The following is a 23,994-nucleotide window of genomic DNA, read 5'->3' as shown; positions in this document are numbered from 1 at the left end:
GAAGCAGAGGAGACTCTGCATGGGAGAAAATAGCATCGCCATCAAAGCATGTACGAAAGAAACTCCTTCGTGGTCTTCATCAATCATTATTATACGGCCTCCTTTCTGGTCTCTCTTTCTCTCTTTCCCGGGGATTGAATCGAGCGATTGCTCGCGAAAGCTTATGATACATTCTAGATTTCTTCCTTTGAACTCCCCATCCCGATCCTCTTATACTTCGTACTGTCTTTCAGAATTGATCTTTCTCCGTTCGAGAAATCAGCGCGATACCCCTCTCGTTTCGTACAAGCTTTTCGCTTTTGCTCTCCATACCGCGAACAATTATCGCAGAAGTGAAGAAAATAACACGCAGTGCTGCGACAACAATCAAATCGATAAATCATGTATCGGCCGTGAAGAGAGAACGCAGAGCAGAAGAATCAGAAAACAGGACAACAAACAGCAGCAGAGGGTAATAAGACAATGAGAATAAAAAGACAGTACGAAAGGTCTCATAAACATGAGGAGAGGAAAGCTGCTCTGGCCTGGCTGTTCATCAATACGCATCAAACATATCTTCCAGCTCGTCCAGTTGAATATCCTCGGGACACTGCAGATTCTCAACGGAGAAGGCGAATTCCTCGTCCATCGTCTGGCCATGATCGGAATTCGGACTCCGATCTAGCATGGCATGATCTTCGTCCTTTCGGTCCGCGGGTTGGTCCGAGATCATGGTAGTGATGCGGAGGTCGCTTTGAGGTTTCATCATGGGACTGCTGAGTTCAAAGTGATTCGCCGCGGGAAGGCGCAGGTTGAAAAGTTCGGCGGTCGTGGCACGGTGATCGGGATCAGCCATTTCGATCGAGACTGTGACGTTCGTGTCGCTGGGTGCGATGCTTTGTTTGTCTCCGCTCATGGGCACATCTTTCAGACTGCTACGACGAGCTTGTGCCTGCTCGTGGAGCGCAGTCGCGGTCTGTTTGAAATCCCGCTCTTCCCTTTCGAGAGGAGGGCTGCTGCGGCGTTGTGCAGTGTAGCTCGGTCGATCGCGCGGGAGAGAATTTCGTCCTGGAAATGAGCCGCCAGGTATAGATGAGGCAGAACCGTGCTCGTTTTCAAATTCTGCTGAGGATAGGTCTACTTCGGGAGAAGGTGACATTGCCTGTCGGTCTCTTGAATTACGCTGCTCTTCATCTGCGACTGATTCGGAAGACAAGGACGGTGAAACGATTCGTGCGACAGGTTTGGGTGGTGGAAGCTCATGAGTCGGAATGGGTTGTCGCGGTGTCGTGGTAAGGTAATAGTACAGTCGTCGTGGGTGGACCGTCGAGATCTCTTTGGCGAGAGGACAAGGGCTCATGTTCGGCCATGGTCGTTGGAGGTAAGCAGTGAGACGGGAGGATATTAATGCATTCTGATTAGCGGATCTGTGAGAATCATCTGTTAGCATGTTTGCGACAGCCAATCCGGTATTGAGCCAAACTTACTTCTCAACTGACGCATGGGTGTGTGTCAGCACCGACGCGAGTTCTCTAACCAGGTGAGGTCTATTCCCAGTCGTTTCAATCTGACGGATGACGCCGATGACAATATCATCATTGATACCCTCGATGTCAATTTTGTGCACGCCTTCGGGTGCTGGTGAAGGTGGAGGCGAGATTTCGGAGATGTCCAATTTCGGTTGTTCAGGCTTTGTCCGGGAAGTTTGTGTCGACGGCGGGCTCATCAGGCCTGGTGACGGCGAGCTTGACGTATGCGACCGCTTCGTTCTCTTGACAGATGGCTCGTCGCCTTCGATCACAGTATCGGGAGGCGAAGGATGTGAGATGGCGCGGGAGCGCTTGGGCGCGATGACACCGAGGTCGCCCAGATTTAGGCTCTTTCTTCGTGTCTGCATGGTTGATAGAATTTGTAGCGACGACTGATGCGAGGTTTGTGTGGTGTGAGCTGCGCGGCAAGGGCATAGGCCGCGGCGTTTGTTGCAGTTTCTACAACTAGTGCAGCTACGGTGCAACAAGACGATGTTTCCGTACAAGGCAAGGCAATAGGCGATTCGTTATACGTTCAGAGGGATGATGCGCAGGCGAAAGGCATCAGATACGCGCGAGAGAGAGTGAGTGCACTTTTGGTGCTGGTGAGCGCGCCCGAAAAGGTGCACAGCTCGGGTGGCTGTTGTATGATGACAATCCAGGGCTAATAGGCAGAGGTATCAGGTACGGTGGGACAAAGCGCCGATGGTGGATTGTCGCAGTTCGAGATCGTGATGATGAGGCAGAGACAATCCAATCGTTGATGGAGTTGGTGATGAAGGTGTTGAGGGTGTGTGAAAATGTGCCAGAAGTAAGTATGTCGCGATGACAATGTTGAGGAGCAGTAATGATGATGGTGAGCGACCGATGATGATGTGAACTGAATGGATGGACGGATGGGACACGCGAGATAGAGAGAGAGGTGAGAGGGAGGGAGGGATTAGTCTGCTTGATTGGTTCGGGGGCGGTCAAGCCGGTGCAAATGGTGGCCCGGGTGTGTGATGTCGTCCCTGTATGATGGATGGCACGATGGCTCTCTTTGGGCGCAAATTCTGGGGTCCTGCTCCTTCTTTGTCTTCGGTGTTTCGACAATGTTTCCCGACCAGGTGATGATTGACCAGGGCCGCGTGCTTTCTATCCTCTTTCAGGAGATCACGGCGGAAATGCGTGAGAAGATGGACAATGGATGAATGTCGCGCACTTATGTTGTTATCTCTACTCTATGTCAATCGGGACGGGCATTGATCCGCTTATGTCTAGCAGGCGAGAAAGATGGGGAGGATGAAGATCAAGTCTCAGCACCTCCAACACGCCGATAAGAATACTGATCAACACGCGGCCGAGGCGACGACACCAATGCCGGCAGTTGAGTGATTACCCTTGATTTCAATCCCAATCATCAACACGCGGCGATATAATCCAAATCTGAAATTGAAAGGTCAGGTTCAGCCCCGGGATTGTGCTTCTGTTCCTCGCTCTCATCAATCACCACCAGCGCGGATGTCGCATAGAAAGAAGGCACAGGCAGGAGACGACGACGACGAATTTAGGTCGAAGCTTTTAACATGCATGCCGGCGGCGGCGGAAGGAGGGCATGCGTCAACGTTGGTCCTTGGGGCCGTTGCGGTGAGGGAAATTCAAGGCGGGAGTCGATGCCATTGGTCGAGGCTTGGGGTCTAAACTTATCGCTCTCGTCAATTTGTTCGTATTTGTGCCATGGAGACTTACCTTTATTTTTTCATCTCTTTCGCATTAGGAGAGATTCGTGAACGTAACACCAAGCACGATTGTCGTCGTGGATCACCGGTGATTTACTCTCTGTGTGTTGACAAAGCAATTGTTCGTACATCAGCACAGGAACATGGCCTCATCATTACCGGCCAATCCGGCAACCGGTGATTGCAACCCGAAGTTCCTTAGTTTGTCTTCACGGTAAGAAAATGGACGTGCCCGAAGCGATATGATGATCCTGCTTGGACCTGGGGCTGGCTAGGATCCTGTTCACGAACTTCATATTCATTTCCACGTTTGGCGCGCCGTTTGTGCACAGAGCATTCTCATACGTTGAGATGGAAATTCTCCTACCCTGAAGGAATCTTCGCCAATGCCCCGTAACATAATCCTAACGGGATGAGAAGAAGTCGCGCTGGGCTAAGGGAAAACGAGTCGATCTACTCTGATTGAAACGATTTCTGTGTCGCATTTCGCCGCTTTGGTCGTGGAGCGTCGTCATTCCACACAACACCCAGGCAGATGTACTGCAGGTTAATGCACGACTTAGTGCCGCACCAGGGGCACAGCTGCATCGGATCCGGGATGTTTTTTCTTCTTTTCTTTTCGTCGGGCTGTTTCAACTGAGCGATCCCCTTCTTGTCCTCCAACTCTTCTTTTGTTGGTGGTTGGGTGGATGGATGCACTCTGCATAGGGATGTCCCTCTCTGCTCCCGGCTACTGTGCCTCATGCATGTAGTGCCGTCAAGGAGGCCGGCCTTTCCTGCAGCCCAGATCACAATCGGTCGAAATTTGGCATCCTTGATGATGCAACAAATAGACGAAGAGCGCCGCGCCCGCTCGTCTCGCCTAATTGTCTTGACACATGCCGGGATATACAATCTCTCCAGGCATCGGTCAAACCGGACGGGACACTACGATGACTCATCAGATCTTGGACTCCATTGATGATTATCGTCTGCCCTGGGGCTTTGTACGAGGCAAGGTCGAATGGCACCGTTTTAATTGAGCTTTCGAAGCGCCCTGTCTGATTTGACTGATACCTGTAGTGTCCACCATTCGGCACTGTTTCTGGAATGTTGGGCCCTAGTCATCATCGCGCACGTCATGGCTCTCCGGAAGAATGGAGGGGGACGTTGTAAATTCAAGCTGCGGTTCGTTACTTCTCGAAGTGAATTCAGGTTTATTGACGTGTCATATTGTAATCATGCTGTCCAATCGTAAGCTGCCATGCATGAAGCATCTCAGACTCTGACTGCATCAAGCAAACGCACCTGCAATAGCTCTCTCCTGCATATGTGGGGACGAGAAGAGAGTATGCGTATGCGAGACAGACGCGACTGTCCTCAAGCTGTATGTCTGTCCTCCGCCACCTTTTCGGAGAGCGGCCACACTACGGATGAGGCATATTTACAAGCTACACGAGAGCAAGATGCAAATCAAAGCAAATCGTATCGTACAGGTGCTTGGCCTCTTCAGCCTACATTCCACTCTAGCACAGCTAGCTCCGAACGAGGGGCTCTGTTAGTCTTTGGATTTTCGAAGCCACCTTGGAAACGTTATTGATCTGAACGCTGTGTTCTCACGCGACCGCCTTTGCATCTATCTTTTGTTTGCGAATTCAACCTGCGCAACCAGCCTCTGTCGACTGTATTCATTTGTGTTTGCGACTCGTCGGTAAGGTCAGCACATCGTGCCTGGAAGCCCGTACTATCTCTCGACATGATGTCCTCAGCCATGTTGCGATAGTACAGAGATGAGGCCACACTGAAAGACACTGCACCCACCGCACCGTTTGAGGCCGCGAGACACGCGGGCATCAGCACCTCCGTTGCATTCCAAATTTATCGTAGTGCACCTGCAAAGATAAGTCCTCGGGCATATCATCATCAACATCCAACATCCATCAGCCCAGTGTTGGAGAGAGCTCGCGACTTCCCCGCCCCGGCGACCATGTTCGCGCCCGCCGCCGCCGCCGCCACCACCTCGATCCTCAACGGAATCTCACCCCGGGGAGAGGCCACAGAAGGCATGTGAAGCAGCCAATAGGCCCTCGAAGCTGGCATACGACTTGTGCTATTGGCTTGTGACAGGCCTGTCGAAGTCTCGGCTTGGAGAACGTACGATTTCTCACTACATTACATGCAACGTGAATGACATTCAATAGTGTGCAACTCCAGCCTTAAAACGCTAAATCGTGAGCCTCGTCGCGCGCGCTGGTGGAAACTTTGACGTCACCTGACATCATCTCTCTGCCAGCCATCACATCACACAGAATCGGATACCCGATGCGAGAAAGATCGTCGCCCAGGATATCAATTTCGTAGAGGGCAGACGACATGTCGCGATACGACAATCTATAGATGGTCTCGATGGTGCACTCTACTTTGGTCGCAGTCCGGACAATGTCTTGCTTTAGAGATAGCACGATCAGGTACATATCGCCGCGCCGTGTAGGCGGGATGCGGTTGCGCGCTCTCTTGTCTCGCGCAGGACGACATGCTCGGGACATGGTCAATACATGCTAGCATATTCATAGGTCTCGATGCATTCGTGGGAGGAGTGCCTCAAGAAGTAGTCGTGCTCGGCTTCTTAATCATACAGTACGTACTCGGAATGTATCAGAGCTACTTTGGCTGCATCACATGTGAAATCCATTCAACGGCTTTTTCATCCTCCAACCACCTGGTGCGGAGGATCACGACCGTGAGCACTGTGCAGTGTACATTCCACTCGGTAGGTAGATGTGCGACTCGCATCGCTCGTGCGTGACTGATTGCACATCGCTCAACTTGAATTACCTGCTTTGTGGAAGTTCATCATGCATCCTGTCAGACAAGAGGCCTACTTTGCATGGATTTATTCAGAGATGCGGGGTTGTCTGGTCTGGGCGCCGTTGTGGCAACGATGGAACAATGCGTTATCACAAGCAAGTATTGGCGATGTGTACTTGCAGCCTGGTATCAGTAGCAACACCCAAGACGCGATGGCTGTCCTAGTTCTGGCTTGCCTTTTTGTCAAGAGAAATCGGGATTGTGTCACTCTGCATCAACATAGGGCGGTGATTGCCAGGTAATCGACTCACACAGACGAGCGACGGCAACATCATGATGAGCCATCGAGTGGCAAGCTCGATCGAGGATTTGTCGCAAGCATGAACGTTACAGACTATGAGCGTTTGTGTTCACACATGTGATCGATGTTGGCGTTGCATCGAGTGGCGGTTGTATCGACCACGCGACATTTGCAGAAACCGAAAGCGCAACCATCGCCAACGGGCGTGGGACCATCATGTCCATGGATGGATACGGATGGATACGCGCATAGTGCCGCACATATGCGGATGGTTCCCACCGGGGAAGTTGCGGAGAAGTCGGGTTTCTGTTCGTGAGAGATGCTGGTACGGGACTCGGGCAGAGAGATGTGGTGCGGGTGTATGGAGTCGCCATCCCGCGGAAAGTAAACATCGTCAGTGATTGTTCGTCCATCCCATCGTGATATAGTTCCAACCCTCCCGGCTCGTCTGCGCAGCGGGCTGGTGATGTGCTGGATTTTTGGCACAGCTGTATCATCGGTAGCTGAGCGGCGTAGCAAAATCCACATTCCTCCAGCTGCAATCACAAGCTCAACAGTGTGACTCATCGGTTCGGCCAGAATAGGGCAACCAGCTTGTCGGTGCCACTGACCGAATTTTTCATCGACGCTCACATCGGCAGCGACAACGCACCAAGTTAGCACCACGAACAAAGCTTCCTACGCGAGAGTTGACGATCGCAAGCTTGCGCGCGATATTGAAGAACGACGATACGGCAAATATTGATGAGTCAGGAAGCAGCGCGCGGGTGAGCAGAAAAAAGAAGGAGAACGGATAGGCAAAAGGTGTGGCGCCATCACACAAGAATGTTTTGATTCTTTTGATTGCGTGGACCCCTAACTCGCCGGTTTCGCCGCTAGCGTGCCCAGAGATCCGACGTACAGCCCAGAACTCCACGACTATATAACCCTCCGCCTCTCCGCCCTTCCAAAACCTTTGGAAAACCCCCTTTCCGGCCTGCTGCAGCAAAAAAAGTTCCCCCCGCCACAGCACCTCGAGCGCCGCCGAAATTCCGCACTCATCTGTTGTGCAAGCACTTACGTAGACAAGTATCGAGATTTTTCCGCCCTTTCCGTTGTCCGACTCACTTCTTTGTCCGTCCAAAGCGCGTCGCGAACAAAAAAGTCCTTGCACGCGGAACGCACGTGTCACTCTTTACATTATCAACATCCAGACAGACGAACATTCACACAAGAGAGCGCTCTCTCTGCCCAGGAAGGATTCGAAAGAGCCTCCTGCGCGCAAGCTGAAGCTTCTGTCAAGTCTTGGCATCCTGCCTTAGCATCTGTTCATCGCTGTGCAAAACACATTGCCAGCCTTTACACAGTCACGCGGTCTCGATTACAGCTTACCATCATCAACTTCGTCGTCGCGAAGAGGAGTTGCTGGTCAGCGCCTCTCCTGGACGTTGTTCAAACAAGAGTTGACGACTTGACTTGTCGCAACCTCTCACGACCGATCGCAGACGCTTTCATTAGCTCCATCTGCATCATTCACGTTCTTCGCGTACGCGATACGTGACAACAAAATATCCACTCATCCTTCATCGTGGCGCTTGCTCAGCAGCTCACGAGTCAACCGAGTCGCGATATCCCATTAGAGTTTGGTATCCAGGCATTCAATCGCAATCATGGAGCAGGCATACATCACCCACCCGAATAACGCCAAAGAGGCTTCGGCCTTCACGGGTGCCAACTCCCTTTCCTACCCCGGCGCTGCCGGCCATCTCACTCCTCCGTCGCCTGATGCCAAAGACGGTCAGTCGCAGCAGGCGAACCGGAATGGAGTGAATGGGCAACAGCAGGGCGTGGTCCAGCAAGCGGTCACTCCTGCTGCCACGCCTGGGCAGCAGCAAACTCAGGGCGTGAGTACTTGACGTGACGCGTCTCGTGTTTCGTTTGCATGTGACTAACAGCACCCAAAGGTTTCCGGCATTGTACCTACCTTGCAGAACATTGTTGCCACGGTCAACCTCGATTGTCGACTTGACCTCAAGACGATTGCTCTGCACGCTCGTAATGCCGAATACAATCCGAAGCGTTTCGCTGCCGTCATCATGCGTATTCGTGAGCCCAAGACGACCGCCCTTATTTTCGCCAGTGGTAAAATGGTCGTCACGGGTGCCAAGTCTGAGGATGACAGCAAGCTTGCCAGTCGAAAGTATGCGCGGATCATCCAAAAGCTCGGCTTCAATGCCAAATTCGTAGGTCTCCTCGTAGGGTCTTTCTCTTTGCTTGACGTGATTATTGACGTCTATTCCGCAGACGGATTTCAAAATCCAAAACATCGTGGGCAGTTGCGATATCAAGTTTCCCATTCGCTTGGAAGGTCTGGCCAGCCGGCATCACATGTTCTCGTCGTACGAGCCGGAACTTTTCCCTGGTTTGGTGGGTAGCATACGAAGTAGTTCTGCTTACAAGCGCTCGCACTAACGTGAAGCCAGATTTACCGTATGATGAAACCGAAGATTGTCCTGCTCATCTTCGTTAGCGGAAAAATCGTACTTACCGGAGCCAAGGTCCGCGAGGAAATTTATCAGGCTTTCGAACTCATCTACCCCGTGCTTTCCGACTTCCGCAAGACCTAGAAATCCCCATCACACACTCTCACGCGAACAACACCCTTGTATCAGTACGTCTTCAACATCTTCAAGCCCGACACAGGTTAGAGCTTGGCGCCGTCGACCTGCGACGTCCGGTCCCTGCAGCAGACCACGCTGCCGCCAAGGCACTCACTCGAATACCCCCTTTTTCTGTTTATTCTTTTTGAAAATTTTCGAGCATGGCGCGGAGTTATCGTGGCGTTTCCCCGTCGGATCAGGAGGGATGCTCGATCTCATTCTGTTCCTGACGGCCCCAATTATTCTTTCTCTCTCCTGGGGCATGTGCGAACACGACAGATCGCTCATGAACACCCAGGAAACTTTCTCCGGGTTGGCTCAACAAAAGATTTAGAGGTGCTGACACAGTCGGCATGCGCGAGCGAGCGAGTGAGCTTCCAAAAATGGGAGCGGATTCTGGACTGAGGAAAGGTCCGCAGAGGCCAGAACATGACTGTCGCGATGTGGCATTTCCTTCATTGATCGTGGTCTTCGGTTTAGCCATGTTTGAGCTGACCGTATTGTTCTGTCAGTATGGTTTTTCCAGACAAAGCCTGCGTCAAAAGTCCCAGATAGCGATCGATGGCCTGAATAGGTAGAGCACCACAAAGCCATCATCAATTATGCTTTCTCGCTTCCGTTTCATAAAATTCTCGGCTGCTGTGATTATCGGTCTTGGAGTGTTGTAAAATTGCCCGCATGCTTGTAGTTCCGGCTCGGGAATCGATGCCCTCGGCCTCGGGTAGTGGACTCTCCAGATCCAAATGCGACAGATCTGGCTTTCTTGCTTTCAATCGAGTCCCATGGTGTCGGTGTCCGAAGTGCTGGGGTCGCATGGAAAATGTTGAAGAAGTAATGCAGATTTGCGTGGATGGACATTGTTCGATCTGCTTCCAGCGCCATCACGGTGTTGAGCAGCCCATACATGTCTTCTTGAACGCAAGCTTGCTGTTGTCGCTGCTGCTACGAAACACCGAGAGGAGCAGAGGACCTTGGTGGAGCAAAACTTCCTTTCCTCTGTAAATCCTGGCATGACATGTGTACTCTCGCCGTGACTGATCGCTCCGTCATCAAATGCTCCTCCGTGAGGCGACGATGTACCAAATGAACAACATTCGAGGGAGGATGCCTCGTGATTTTCCTCTCGTCTTCCTGCAGTGCTATTGTTGAGAACGTTCCATGACGGGTGTGGGAAAAGACGAGGCGTGATTTGTCATGTATTCAACGTTCTGCGCCATAGAAAGAGAGAGCGCGCACGAGCGGAAACTTGTTGAGTGAGACATTTGACCTGGCGAATTTCCTACCGGCGGATGCAAATTCTGGAGAAAAGAGGTTTTGCGAGGAGAAGGGAAGTTCGGATGAATTGGACTGGACTGGAAAGCGAATGGGAATGGGAACGGGGATGGGAGTGGTGTCTTGCTTTGATATTTACGCGCCCGGGTGAAGTCTGGGATTGATACTCGGAAGGATGTTGTGTGCTGCTTATGGGAGATGTTTTTGTGAGGTGGTAGGGTCGTTGTTGGTATCGATGAGGGAGGGGAATTGGGCGCTTCGGCAGGAGTTGGTACGGCTCATTTGGTGAGAATGGGCGCGCTCCTCTCATAGCCAAATACACTCGCCGCCATGGAGCATCATCACACGTACTAGGTAATGATGGGTGTGCTCACGCGACTGACCCTTTCTTGGAATGAGGCGGACCGTGGACCGTGGACCCCGCTGTTATTAGGGTTGTGGTTGGGGTTGGGGTTATCTGTTCAGCGTCCAGATGCCTTGTGAAAGGCTGAGACGATCAGAATGGCAGAGGTGATCGGATTGATGTCTCTAGATCTGTGTATTGAGGAGGCAGTGTTATGGATTGTAGCCAATCGATGTTGGGACGGAATCATGATTCGAAATATAGTTGATCGTGGGCGAGTACGGTGGGTGGCCTCGAGGTAAAGAAGTTGTATGAGGAAGGAACGCCAGTCGAGGTATCGCCACCTGATTGTCAGAAGACCATGCTATTGAAAGATGCAAAAGAAGGGAGGTCGCCGGAAAACTGAGCCACCTATCGAACATGTGGATATCTCGATGCGCTGGGGTCAGTCATGCTTATCATCACGGCCAATTGAGCTACCTAGGTAGTGTTGTATCTCGGCCACTGCAGAGCGAGATGTCGGAAAGCGAGGCGAATGCTGTGAGAAAGTGCGTGCGTGCGTGGCCAGGCGTTCGGTCGGAGGGAGAGGACCTCACACACCACGAGAATACCAGCCGAATGATCTCCGCCCCTACCCACTTTCGCCCATCTTCCAGAGAACTCACCGTTCTTCTTACATGGGTTTTACCACATAGTGGACACCACCAGCTCGGCAATTCTTCCTTAGAGGAGCGCTAATTCGCATTGGGGCTAATCTCCAGATCGATCTGCTGCAGGTCGCCTGACCATACAAAATCCACTCGACAACACATCCATTGACTGTTCTAACGACTGTTCAACTTGCGACAGTGAGATGGTATGTGAACGGTGACACGGCGGCGATGAGACATGTTCGTGTGAGAGCGGGAGGATCGGTACAGGAGTGACGTACTGCATGTGTTGCACGCGTGGAGGGACGACAGCAACGTTTATTGCCCACCTGGAAGGTATGCAAGTGGTGAGAGCCTGGAGGGCAAGCTTTCACCGTGTCAATCCCACATGCCCAGGTGCTTTGATCATTCCTTCCCGACACGTAATGATCATCATCACCGAGCCGACCGAGTCCAGTCCTTGTGGGATCACTGTTGGCTTTCGCCATCGCCGTCTATCCTTCCGCGGCTCTACTACTCGCGTGTTTGCCCTGGGCATGCTGTCCGGCAACAACGATGTAACATTATTGTCATTGCCCGTCGGATGAGGTCAGCAAGTGGAGAGGAAATAAAGAAGCTCTCACGGCTCTCTTTTCCGCCTGCTGGAGTGGATGTTCAAGAAAGCTAGTGGCCGCTAGTATTATTGCGCCAATCACCACGGGACCTTCCCCTCCGCTATCGTCGGTTAGAACTTTTTAAAACCGTTCTACCCAGGTGGTTAATGATTCTGTCTCGCCCACACCCACCCACCATTCAATCTCAACCCTCTCTACATCTTCACCACCACTGTCCGAGACAATTCCACTTCAATTGCCACTTCACCACTCTTCTTCCACGGCACATCACATCATCCCTCCTGCCGCTTCTCGAGACAATCAGTCTGACCCCTCCTCCGCCTTGTCACACGTCACTCTTCGTGAAGTGCTTCATTTGCCCTCCCTCGTCTTCATTTCCCCCCACCTGAAGGGAACAGGCCTTGCATCTTCTGCATACTTCTATCAATCGCGGGGTGGAAACATTATATTGGCAGGCAGGCAAGCAAGCAAGCAGGCAGGCAGGACACACGTAAGATCGGCCAGACCACCAACGGACATGCTGCTCACCCAACGAAGAACCTCTCCGCGGAATCCCAATGTCTTCCCGACCGCTCAACTCTTCCTCCTCGGTATGTTCCTCCGCCTGCAGATAAAACGGATTTCTGCCGCCACATACACAACAAGCACAGACATCCGAATACTGACAACGACCAACAACAGCATTGGTGCGCGTTGCTGAACCCATAGCCCTCACCTCAATCCTACCATACGCCTGGAAGCTCGTCCTCCATTTCGAGTTCGGCGACCAAAGCAATGCCTCCTTCTATGCCGGCCTGCTCATCGCGGCCTTTGCTCTGGCCGAGTCGCTCACTGGAATGTACGTCCATCAGCCTGCGTGTTCCCCGACTACATAAACCCGTCCACTCACACTCGCTCATCCAGGTTTTGGGGTGCTCTCTCCGATAAGATTGGACGGAAACCGGTCTTGATTATGGGTTGCTTCGGTACCGTTGCTTCATTGCTCATTGTGGGCTTCGCACCAAACTTCTGGGTCGCTCTGGCAGGTCGCTTTGTGGGTGGCGCCTTGAATGGCAACATAGGAGTCATTCAGACCATGGTTGGAGAGCTTGTGGTCAACCCACGTCACGAACGTAAGTGAATCAAGCATTTGATATTCCGATGTACGTCACTGACGAATTGTAGCCAAGGCATACGCCGTCATGCCGTTTGTATGGAGTGTGGGAACGATCGTTGGACCGTCAATCGGTGGCTACTTCGCTGAGCCTGCCACAAGTGCTCCGGATACGTTCGGACGGATCGCACTATTTCGGCGATTCCCATATCTACTTCCCAACATGATCTGCGCATTCCTCATGTTGATCTCCATAATCGCTGGTTGGATCTTCCTCGAGGAGACGCACCCAGACATGCAACCTTGGAGCACTCCACGCGACCTCGAAGAAACAAATGCGAAGACGCCTCTGATGCCTGCCCAGGCTGGATCGACCACCGAAGGAGCAGATTTGACACAAGAAAGCTATGGGACGTTCAATAGCGTCAGCGAGGAAGCTGTCGAGGAGGAAGTCTTCGTGTATGCCGATGGGACATCACGACCGTCTTCTGTCTCCTCCAACGTCTCGGCCAACAAGGTCTTCACCAAGCCGGTTATCATGCTCACGATAGCGCTCGGTATATTCACATATCACAGCATGACGTACGATCATTTGTTGCCCATCTTCCTTCAAGATGCTCGCAAGTTTACCAACAACGAGATGATCGACCTACTGAGCATGGCATCCCACGACCCAACACGCTGGTTCGCAGGCGGCTTAGGTCTGAGCGTCAAAGACTCAGGAATAATTTTGTCCATCAACGGCCTGATCGCTTTGTTCACACAGGCGGTCATATTTCCCATGATGGCTAGCTGGCTCGGCATCTGGAGAGTATTCATCCTCGTGACGATTGGTCATCCATTGGCATACTTTGTGGTCCCATGGCTCGTGTTCCTTCCGACCAACCTTTTGTATCCGGGCATCTTGGTCAGCATGGCCATCCGAAACTTCTCAGCAATCCTCGCTTATCCGGTACTGCTCATCCTCATCAAGGAAGCCTCACCCACTCCGCTTTCGCTCGGCAAGATCAATGGTCTCGCAGCATCGACTGGTGCAGCATGTCGAACAATCGCCTCACCGATCGCAGGCTTCCTGTACGGCCTCGGCTTGAGCATTGACTTTACAGCCCTGGCTTGGTGGGCATCCGCCCTTGTAGCAGTGTTTGGCATCGTACAGGCACTTTTTATCCCTCATGATCATCATGGGCCGCAGCACCGCATACGACCTGCCACATCGTTCTCAAATTGCGATGGTCGGCAACACAGGGCATCTGTTGTTCGCATACGCGTGCGATCCAACGACAGTGGCTACACGAGCGAGGAGGAATGTCGACCGTTCGCGAGTCGCGTTGTCTGAGATTCCCTCGCCATGATACCGGCACAGTCTCACGCTGAGACTCAGTGTCTTATGGGATCAAGGTCTCTATTCCTAGTGACCTTTGTTCGTGAAGAAAGGAAGAAGAAATGATGACACTAATGATGGGCAGCGCGGCGTTACGGCATAGAAATGTGGGATATGTTGGCGTTTTGTTTGATGGATGCGACTTTTTTACTGGCGCAAAGGGCGTTGTGAGTGATAGCGGTTTTTATGAAACATGAGTAACCTGAATTCCTGTTGTCCCATACCCATACCTCTTGATCCACAAGTATTTTTCCCACCAATTCTGACATTAGAAATCCTTGGCGCACGTGTAACGGTGAAGGTTGAAACGGAATCGCCTAGGCACGGACAATTTTGATTATCGATTGCAGTAGCTCCGAGATTTGGCGGGCAAGGGTCCTCCTCTCTTCTCGTGGGCGGAAATTTGTGGAGGGACAATTTTTGTACAGCGTCTAGTGTATAGCACAGAAGAAGCTTCACCTCTTTTTCCAAACACACTACACCCACTCTTCTCTACGCAAATTCGAAGATACATCAACAACATGGCTGCCCCGGAGAGCAAGAATGAGGCCCTTGCCGGTCTGCCTCACAGTGAGGTCCATTACTTCAACAGGTATGATCAACGACATTGATTGGTTTCGCGCTCTACGCAGAGGCTAACACATTCACAGCTACAACCATCATGGTATGCTCCTACACTCGAGAGCTCGACAAGCATTGGACTGATCGCTTGTTTAATTCTAGGCATTCACGAGGAGATGTTGGTACGAAAACCCACCGTGCAATGGTTGCCACAACGTCGTACTGATTGATGGGGATCCAGAAAGATGAGGTCCGAACCAAGTCCTACCGTGATGCCATCTACAACAACCCGCACATTTTCAAAGACAAGGTCGTCCTGGATGTCGGTTGTGGCACTTCGATATTGAGCATGTACGATCACCGCGATACAAATGCGACAGCATTGCCGCCGTATGGGAGTTGACACCGTTTCGTTTAAAAGGTTCGCGGTCAAGGCCGGCGCCAAGCACGTCATTGGCGTGGACATGTCCACAATCATCTACAAGGCTCGCGAGATCGTCGCGGCTAACGGCATGTCCGACAAGATCACCCTCCTACAGGGCAAGATGGAAGAGGTGGAGCTGCCGTTCCCGGAGGTCGACATCATCATCTCGGAGTGGATGGGATACTTCTTGCTGTACGAAAGCATGCTGGACACCGTCCTGTGGGCGCGTGACAAGTACTTGCGAAAGGACGGCAAAGGTTTGATTTTCCCTGACAAGGCCACCATCTTCATGGCTGGTATCGAGGACGGTGACTACAAGAACGAGAAGATTGGCTGTGAGTCGTCTCAATCTTCCATGACGAAGCTGTCGAAATATGCTGACAACTCGTAGTCTGGGACAACGTGTATGGTTTCGATTACACTCCTCTGAAGCTCACCGCTTTGACCGAGCCCCTCGTGGACACCGTCGAGCTCAAGGCAGTCAACACCGACCCTTGCGCCATCATCACCCTGGATCTGTACACCTGCACCACCGCAGACCTCAACTTCAGTCTCCCCTTCAGCCTCTCCGTCCGCCGTACTGACTATATCCACGCATTGGTCGCCTGGTTCGACATTGAGTTTTCTGGCAGTCACAAGCCTGTACGATTCAGCACCGGCCCTCACACCAAATACACCCACTGGAAGCAAACCGTCTTCTACCTCGCTGACGTCCTCACCGTTGAAGCTGGTGAGCGCGTCACTGGACAGCTGGGCTGCCGACCTAACGACCGCAACCGCCGCGACCTCGACATCAGCATCGATTACAAGCTGGAGACCGAGGACCAAGGACGGGTAGCGGACGGTCGCTGCGAGTACAAGATGTGCTGATGATGTTATGGCTATTATGACATTGTTTGCGGAATTTGCATGGGCTCACGGCGTTGTTATGGGAATAAATGTCGGCACTGAGGGTCGGCCTGCATAGAACCGAGGGTTTATTATTGTGCACAGGAGATTGGGTCGCAGCTTTAGCTTCGCTGACCAGGACTGGATTTATTCAAGGCACCTAAAACTTTTCGAAGAATTGACGATTCCTGTTAGGACTAGACGCTCTCTCTCCCCGCACGTGATGACCTCCCTTGATCCGGTCTCCTGAGTGAATACCTTATTACACGGCAACCCCAGGTTTGGACCATGCCTGGAGTGGCGAGCTGTGATACTTATTTCTGGAACACGACATATCCGAACGTTGTACGATTCTGGTCTGCTGACCATATCCACATCATAGACGATACGGACACCCGTCAACCTACACTTGTTCCGTGCAGGTTAACCCCTGTGTTCATCAGGGCAAGTGACCACAACAAAGATGCCAAGGAGTGGATACCTCAGCGATGATCTGATCATACCAAACTTTGTTCAGCGTACCACGCGGAGCCGTTTCATTGCGCAGCACTGTAGGTTGAAATGCACCGACTAAGCTGGAATAGTGATAAGCACCCGGATGAGGCTTGTCCTCGAGATAATTCAGCCCATAACTCTTGTGCGCTTTCCCCCACAGAATCTGTACTACTTGATGACCACCATCTTCTACTCAATCCCGGCCGTGCTTCCGACGACGAGGAAGGCTGATTACTCGATGCACACACCCTCTTGAGCATGAAAATCACCAAGCAGTGAGAAATGTCTCGGGGGCATGTCGAGAAGCAAGACCCGTACCATGATGATCCGGTCTTGTAAGGGACCGACGAAAAGCTGCGTCGCAAGTTCTGAGTGATTCCTCGCGACTGACTGGGTCAAGCAAGAACAAAGAGACTCTGTCTTGTCATACCGACACGACGTGGTGTGAGGCTTGGCCTTAGTACTTCGAAGCCGAGTAACAGGAGGACTCGGCAATGTAGCAGAGTATACATGCATTCAAATCATGCGAATCCGCGGGTTTGATCCTGCTGTTGTGCGTTGTTTGGAAGGGAGGGACAGCAGTCTTGCTACCCATAACACAGAGGGAGGAGAGGTCATATAGAAGCGCCGCACGCTCCCGAAGATGTTATCTCTTGATTGTCATCTTCTGCTTTTGCTCCGATACAGGATCATACGTAGATTTACGAAATCACCGACGTCCAAGTTACTACCAGACAAGCAGTTCCCCGATCTCGCTCAAGCCAGAAACCTTGTCAATCCGGGAGGCCGAAGTCCACCTTTAGGAAGGAAGCCATCGGCAGTCTCACGCTCGCAGACCGTCTCTCTCTCTATCTCTCTCGAAGAGACAATATACATCCCTCATATATTAAACAGCAAGCAAAACAAGTAAAACAAAGGCAAAGCAATGTTCCCAACTACCCTTTCCAAATCCCAAATTCTCTATTCCGCCTCCGCCCTCTACGCCACCACCACAGCCCTCGCCGCCCTCTGGATCGGCATCCGTCTACCGCTCCAGCACGATACTGTGGGACCTTACCGATATCATCGCGCTCTTAAGGCTGGGAGGAGGATCCCTTGGAGGAGAATGCCGCGGTTGGTGTGAGGTCCGTCTCTGGTCCATAGGAGGATGTATCGTTTTGAGTTGGCAAGGAAGGGCTCCTTTGTGGGCTGGGATGGGATGAGATGGATGAAGAGAAGATGGAACGCGATGCTCAATTCTTGTATCAGTCGCGCGTTGCTTTTGCTGTTGTTGCGTGTATAGGCGGTAGGACGTCAGTCGTTCTGCAAGGAAATGAAGGGATTGAAATTTCCACCGCTCGATTTCTACGTGCTTACAGAGGTGATTTAGCATCGATGTCGTATTCACGAAGATCGGGATTTCGAACGCGAACGCTTCATGGTAAGTTCGTGACAGGCGAGAACGAAATATCCTCCGTCTCTTGGTCGTGGTATCGGCCGATGCATCGGAGTCGATGCTGGAGGCATCCTTGCGACGGAGGGCTTGTGTGTATGGTCCAAATGGACAGGCGAAAGTGTGCTAGATGAATGACCGACTCGTACCTACTCTGGCACATGTGCTATTGCCATGCCATCTACAAGATACACGCGTTGAGAGAGATCATACATTACGATGACCACGAGAAATAAGGACAGGCGCAAGGTCCACAAGACAACGAGAAGCATGTTGCTCGATTCGACATGAGCTACAACACAACATACATCATGAACGGCAAGAATTCATCCAAGGATCTACCGTAACGGCGGAGAGCCTCCGCATGCTCGACCAGGCCCAAGTACAGCGCAAAGGAACCGACACGGGTTTTCCAACCATTACAGTCCACCTTGACCAACGGCGCCGAGATTCTGGAAAAATCCTGTGGGATGCTGAAGCGCCACGGAGTTGTTTCCACTACCTGGTGCACCAAGTCCGTTCAGACCCCGACCGATGCCTCCCATCTTGCCAAAGCCTGGTGCAGCAATCGGGCTCGACTTGCTCGGCATCGGGCTGCCGATTTCGCCTAGACCGGTACGAGCATGTCCGTTCCCGAAGGCGATGCCATTCTCCATTGGCGCCTGATCTGACTCCCACCTCACAGCGTAGGCATTTGCCGGAGCATGATCTGAGGGTGTGGCCGGGTCTTTGCGGAGGATCAGCTCGCCACCACCGTTGAGGCTGTCGCCTTCTGTACTACAGAGGGCAATGATCTCATCAAGCGTCGCAGGCGCATCGACGGGTAATGTGCGGCTGAGCTCGATTTGACGCATGACGTTTTCCATCGGGTGGAACTTGGTATCGTTGAGCTCCTCGCCGCGGCTAGAGAGCTGGCGGCAAGCTTGGCAGATGGCGATGCGGATTGCACGTGGCCGGCTCATGGGAACCCCTGCCGGCGGGCCGTGCATGTTGTGATGATGCTGTGGTCCACCAAATGGCACCCCAGGCGACATCATATTGTTCGATCCCATCCAGCTTCCCATGTTAATGCCTGGACTTGTACTCGGGAGACTACCCCAGCTGGGCTGGCCGAGTCCAGGTCCTTGACCAAATGGAATATTAGGGGTGTTCCAGCTGCTCCCGGGAGCACCGAACGAGGCGCCCGGTCCGCCGAAACCTCCAAGCTGGCCCATGCCCGGAGGACCTGAGATGTTTCGAGCGCCGGAAGGAGCTCCAGAGTGCCGTCGAATGCCCAAGGCCGGCTGGAGATCGTCGGTGTCATCTAGAAGAGCGGAGCTGCCCAGATGCTTCGAAGTCTCGTCTGTGTCCGCGTGGTTGGGTCTCCGCTCCGATGGTGGTTTGACGCTGCTCGGTCGACCGATCGGCGCTGGTCGTGCTATGGGCTGGCTTGCGGTCGTCCCTTCAAATCGCTCCCTGTCTGTTACCGAGGGTTGGCGGGAGTGTGTCAGGTCACCATTCCGCTGCGCCTCAGTATGCTGACCCGACAGTGATTGTCCAATGGAGGAAACAGGGGTACCGGGATGCTGCTGCTGCTGATGCATGAAGCCTGGCGGTGGTTGATTCGGGCCTGCCATGTCGAAACCGAAATTCCGAATAGGGGCATTGCTCATTCCCGGCGGCAGACCTGGCATGCCATTCATGCTTGGATTGAACGGTATCCTGTTTCCCATGCCCATTGGCGGCCCTTGCTGTGGATACATGGGCATCGGTCCTCGCGGAAGCCCTATCGGTGGAGGCATCATGTTATTATGAGGAGCTGGAAATCCAGAGAATCCCATAGGACCAACACCGCCAAACGCACCGGGATGATGGTGCTGATGGGGATGTGTCATGCCAGGGGGAGGCTGGAGTGGTTGGTGATGCAACGGAGATGCCGAGGGTAGCGGATATAGAGCATGTGGTTGACTGGCTTGATGTGGGTTGCTCTTCTGCAGGATTGTCTTGGGTTGGTTCTGTTGCTGTTGCCCGCCAGAGCCGGGTGATGACGCCTTGCTCGGCTGACTCGAAATTTGAGACTGTGCTTGCCGGGGGGACGAAGATGGCAGTGAATTCTGTTGCGAGGGTTGTCGAGGTCGTGTGGGCAAGCTGGCCTTTGGAACAACAGGCGTGGCAGCTGACGGACGAGGGGATGATGAGATGCCTGATCCTGGCAGCTGTTTTGGATGTACAGCAGGAATTGCGACCATGCCCATTTGTGATGGTCGTTTGGCAATCTGGGTTGGATGTGGATGCGTCGCAGGTGGAATTGTCTTTTCTCGATCTCGAGCGTCCTTGTCGAGCTTGTTCTTGGCTTCGCGATCCTTTCGATCCTTGTCCTCCAGATTCTTCCGTTCCCGTGCCTCCTTTTCGCGAGACTCCCGTTCCTCGCGTTCCCGCCTCCGCGCCTCCTCCTTGCGTGCTTTCTCTGCAGATTTGAGCTCACGCGCTTTGCGCTCAGCCTCCTCCCGTCGTGATTGCTCCTCTTGCTGCCGACGTAACTTCTCCATTTCCTTACGAGCCTTTTCTTCCTCCAGCTTCCGCTTCTCCTCCTCTCGCTTCTTACGCTGCTCCTCCTTCTTCCGCCTTTGCTCCTCCTGCTTCTGCTCCTCAGCCTGGCGCAAGCGTGCTTCCTCCTCAGCTTTCTCGGCATCTCGCCTCGCTTTTTCTTCTGCCTTGGCCTGTTGCTGTTGCTTCTTCTTGTCCTTCCTCTTTTGGGCATCCCGTTGCTTCTTGAGCTCCTTCGCCTTTTCTCGTTCTTCCTCATTCACAAGATCCTGTAGTAATTGCTCCTGCCGCTCCTTAGCAACCTTTTCTCGATAAGCTGTGAGGACCCTCTGCTCGAACATCCGCGCAGCAAATATCTGGAACATCCGTCTCCCTTCCTGTATGCGTTGTTCCTCGGTTAGCCCACCCTGCAACCGATCAGTTCCGGAGTATGCGATGCGACTTGCCGTTTGCATATCTGCACCCACCGTCTCATCGTCTTCGTCCAGATCCTCGTCGTATTCCTCACCGCTGTCGTACGAGCCTTCATCATCGTCAAAGTCGTCACCAGCGGTGAGAGCATCATCGTGGTTGTAGGATTGTTCATTAGGAGGATAGCCTGAATGGTTGTCGGCCTCGTATTGCGATCGACTTTCGCGCTGCATCCGTCGCTCCGCCAATTGCTCCATCATCTCGATAAATTTCCGTCCATCATTCTTCAGCAGATCGTCGGCGACCGTGAGTAAATTGTCTGAAGTCAATTTTAGCAGTGCTCTCAGCTGCTCAGGCCACGGGGTGAGGATACCTTTGACAGCCAGATGGTCGCCGAAATTAAAGAAGTCCGATACGCCTTGCTTGACGCGCTGCGGCTCGGGCAGAGGTTCGAGTTCTTCATCTTCAGAGTACTCCTCTCCTTCGCTATATTCATCTTCTTCGTCACTGTACTCTTCCTCTTCGAGGTCCTCATGCATATGACTTGGGCCGTGATGATGTGGCATGGGAGGTGGTGGAGTCGCGAGAGGATGGGGACGGCGATGGTGCAAGGGATCCGGTACCAATCCATTTGTTGTAGAAAGCGGCGCAGGCTCGTTCGCATAATGTTCCAGCTCTTCATAATAGCCTTCATATAATACCTCGAGCTCTTCCTCTATCGCGGTGCGCTTGCGACCGCACACGGTGCACGAGCATGAGGACTTTTGCTGCTGCTTCATCTTTTTCAAGACGGCCTCCTTCTCTATCCTCAACAATGCCTTGCGATCTTCTTCCGATAGGCTTAGCCAGAAATTCTTGATATTCATCCGCTCCTGCTGTGTGCTTGTATTCCACAGATTCCGCTGTTGCATGTGGCCTGACCTCGCACCGGGGCGTGGCACGCCCGCCGATGCGTGCGGTGCGTTTGGCAGGACAGGGAGCATGCTGGGATCGTAGGGACGACGAGCATGCCCTCGCGGCGAGCTGACGGTCTTCTTCTTTTTATTTCTTTTTCGATTAGAAGGTTGGTGAGGTTGGAGAGGATGCGAATCTTCCGCAGCACCAGGCGCTGGTGCGTATTGGTGATATGTATCCACTTCTGTATCGGTGTATTCGTCGTAATCTTCGCCATAGCCCCGCGGATCCTCGTCGTAATCCAGGTGCGAGTCAGTGTCCTCGACGACGCTCGTCTGGGTGTGGGCGGCCTGTTTGGCGGCCTGCTTAGCCCTTCGCTTCTGCTTTTTGCGATTGCCTCCGACAATTCCCTTGGGAGGCGCGACGATGACACCGTTCGTGGCAGAGACGGGAGGCAGCATTTTCTCGGCGACGTTGGCCATCGCAGCCGCGAACAATCGGAATGAGAGAGGAGGAGCCTATGGCTGGCGGAGAAATTGATCGCGCTATCGCGTGTCAGTTGCACGTTCGATTCAAGACCATGCAAGTGAGCGGATGGAATAGCAGAATCAGACGAGGCCACCAGTGTTTAGAGTGAAAGTGGTAGGGCAGTCGATGTGTTTGCGCTGCATTACCTTCGTCTGGGACCCCCAGGTGTCGGAAGACGCCTCAGTGGGCCGTCAATAATCGACCGTCGCTGGTGCAGATTGCAGGTGCGGGCGGGTAAGAGCGGTGGATGTCGTGTGCGAAGCGATAGAGGCTGTAGTGGGCTTGGTCGTTGGTGGGTGAAGAAGTAGAAGGGAACGGCACAGTCGAAGGGTGCTGTGTGTCGTGCTTCATCAAGGTACGGATTTGCGTGTGTACATGAGCGGACATGAGGGCAGGCAGTAGTGGTGGTGGTGCCAGCAATCGCAATTAGAGCATAGTATGTATGGATGGTGTTGATAATACTGGCACTGTAATGTGGTGTACTGTACTACTTCTGTACAGTAGTCTGTAGTAGTGGAGTTGCGTATGACAGTACAGTACGGTACGGTGATGGCAGGCCGCCGTAGTGTACAATCACACTTCATTTCACACGGCCATTCCATTCCTTTCCAGTCATATCACACTTTATCACTATCACCACCACGAACCACTACCTTCCTAGTATGTACCAACCCACCTGCACTGATCACCCTTCCCGCAATAGCACAGTCCATACCTACGCATGCCACGCTATGGAATTTGATCTCACTGCTGGACCCTCTTTCCTCTATCCCACGCTGGCTTTTCCATGGGAGCATTTGGTCTCTGCTAGGAGTAATGTATCGGGACATGCACATGTGACTTTTGGGATGACGAGGAAGAGCAGAAACGACTACTGTAGTATGACTCTGGCTTGGCGGGCATCTCTTCGGTTGGCGGGCAAGCGAGCGCGCTTGTTTGATGCCTGACGATGACCAGAAACGGTGAAAGTCCGACCGGAATGGCAAAATCATCATCACCGGCAGCACAGAATGAAACGCGTCCTGTACTACGTTCACTCAATGTTGCGCCCTCGCAGAAGAACTTCACAGTCTGGTCGACACACATGGCATGTTCGCAGTGTGTCGGATTCGCTGGGTGGGGTGTCGTTATTCATGGTGGTTCACTACATGTGCTGGCGTGAACCGTGGCAGATGCATTGGAATGCGGAACGAAATGCTGTCAAGTATCGTCAGGTCACTTACTTGCTTCCCGGTTCATCTCTCACGGGTATTCATAGGAATAGAAGGTAACAAACACAACTGGGCAGATGCGCGTTTCATTCTGGGCTCGGTAGGTTTGCTTGTGTCCCGCGTCCACAGGCCGATGAAGGGTTAGGGTTATGATAACACCGAGATCATCGTCGCATCCCCATCCGCCCGCGCCGGCCGCCGCCGTCGCTGCTATAAGGAGACTTGCCATGAAATACTCGTGTTCAAAGGATCAGATTATTAATAAGCGCTACGGTCCACGGCCAGCTCTGCACCCGCTCGAGCGAGTGCCAGTTCTGC

At 52.7% G+C, this 23,994-nt stretch overlaps 7 protein-coding genes across 7 annotated transcripts; 4 read left to right on the top strand and 3 right to left on the bottom strand.

The window, feature by feature from the left end:
• Nucleotides 1–500: 500 nt before the first annotated feature.
• K489DRAFT_124464 (uncharacterized protein) lies at nt 501–2,162 on the bottom strand. The gene is made up of 2 exons (XM_033598989.1): nt 1,467–2,162; nt 501–1,406 (listed from the first exon to the last, which is right to left on the bottom strand). Exons 1-2 carry the CDS (start codon nt 1,874–1,876, stop codon nt 536–538), a joined length of 1,281 nt encoding a protein of 426 aa, XP_033463772.1. The 5' UTR covers nt 1,877–2,162; the 3' UTR covers nt 501–535.
• A 4,245-nt stretch (nt 2,163–6,407) lies between these two features.
• K489DRAFT_367921 (uncharacterized protein) lies at nt 6,408–6,881 on the bottom strand (the record flags this gene model as incomplete). The annotated part of the gene is made up of 1 exon (XM_033602902.1): nt 6,408–6,881. The coding sequence occupies one exon, from the start codon at nt 6,879–6,881 to the stop codon at nt 6,408–6,410; it is 474 nt and encodes a 157-aa protein (XP_033463771.1).
• Nucleotides 6,882–7,963: 1,082 nt separating this feature from the next.
• Nucleotides 7,964–8,920, top strand: K489DRAFT_312356 (putative TATA-box-binding protein; the record flags this gene model as incomplete). Its single annotated transcript, XM_033600854.1, has 4 exons — nt 7,964–8,197; nt 8,249–8,536; nt 8,598–8,720; nt 8,777–8,920. The coding sequence occupies 4 exons, from the start codon at nt 7,964–7,966 to the stop codon at nt 8,918–8,920; spliced, it is 789 nt and encodes a 262-aa protein (XP_033463770.1).
• Nucleotides 8,921–12,564: 3,644 nt separating this feature from the next.
• On the top strand, nt 12,565–14,544 carry K489DRAFT_377182 (MFS general substrate transporter). The gene is made up of 2 exons (XM_033604101.1): nt 12,565–12,944; nt 12,997–14,544. The coding sequence occupies exons 1-2, from the start codon at nt 12,785–12,787 to the stop codon at nt 14,259–14,261; spliced, it is 1,425 nt and encodes a 474-aa protein (XP_033463769.1). The 5' UTR covers nt 12,565–12,784; the 3' UTR covers nt 14,262–14,544.
• A 283-nt stretch (nt 14,545–14,827) lies between these two features.
• Nucleotides 14,828–16,161, top strand: K489DRAFT_367918 (protein arginine N-methyltransferase; the record flags this gene model as incomplete). The annotated part of the gene is made up of 6 exons (XM_033602901.1): nt 14,828–14,898; nt 14,957–14,970; nt 15,030–15,049; nt 15,109–15,257; nt 15,289–15,626; nt 15,683–16,161. The coding sequence occupies 6 exons, from the start codon at nt 14,828–14,830 to the stop codon at nt 16,159–16,161; spliced, it is 1,071 nt and encodes a 356-aa protein (XP_033463768.1).
• A 1,204-nt stretch (nt 16,162–17,365) lies between these two features.
• On the top strand, nt 17,366–17,935 carry K489DRAFT_377180 (uncharacterized protein). The gene has a single exon (XM_033604100.1). The coding sequence runs from the start codon at nt 17,600–17,602 to the stop codon at nt 17,795–17,797; it is 198 nt and encodes a 65-aa protein (XP_033463767.1). The 5' UTR covers nt 17,366–17,599; the 3' UTR covers nt 17,798–17,935.
• A 362-nt stretch (nt 17,936–18,297) lies between these two features.
• K489DRAFT_392795 (uncharacterized protein) lies at nt 18,298–23,707 on the bottom strand. The gene is made up of 6 exons (XM_033606751.1): nt 23,534–23,707; nt 21,417–22,066; nt 21,100–21,362; nt 20,267–21,039; nt 20,165–20,233; nt 18,298–20,140 (listed from the first exon to the last, which is right to left on the bottom strand). The coding sequence occupies exons 1-6, from the start codon at nt 23,554–23,556 to the stop codon at nt 18,526–18,528; spliced, it is 3,393 nt and encodes a 1,130-aa protein (XP_033463766.1). The 5' UTR covers nt 23,557–23,707; the 3' UTR covers nt 18,298–18,525.
• Between the last annotated feature and the right edge of the window lie 287 nt (nt 23,708–23,994).

This window comes from Dissoconium aciculare (genome assembly GCF_010015565.1).
Source record: "Dissoconium aciculare CBS 342.82 unplaced genomic scaffold K489scaffold_2, whole genome shotgun sequence".
NCBI lineage: Eukaryota > Fungi > Ascomycota > Dothideomycetes > Mycosphaerellales > Dissoconiaceae > Dissoconium > Dissoconium aciculare.
Note: the sequence above shows the minus strand (reverse complement) of the source record. Positions and strands in the feature narration are given on the sequence as shown.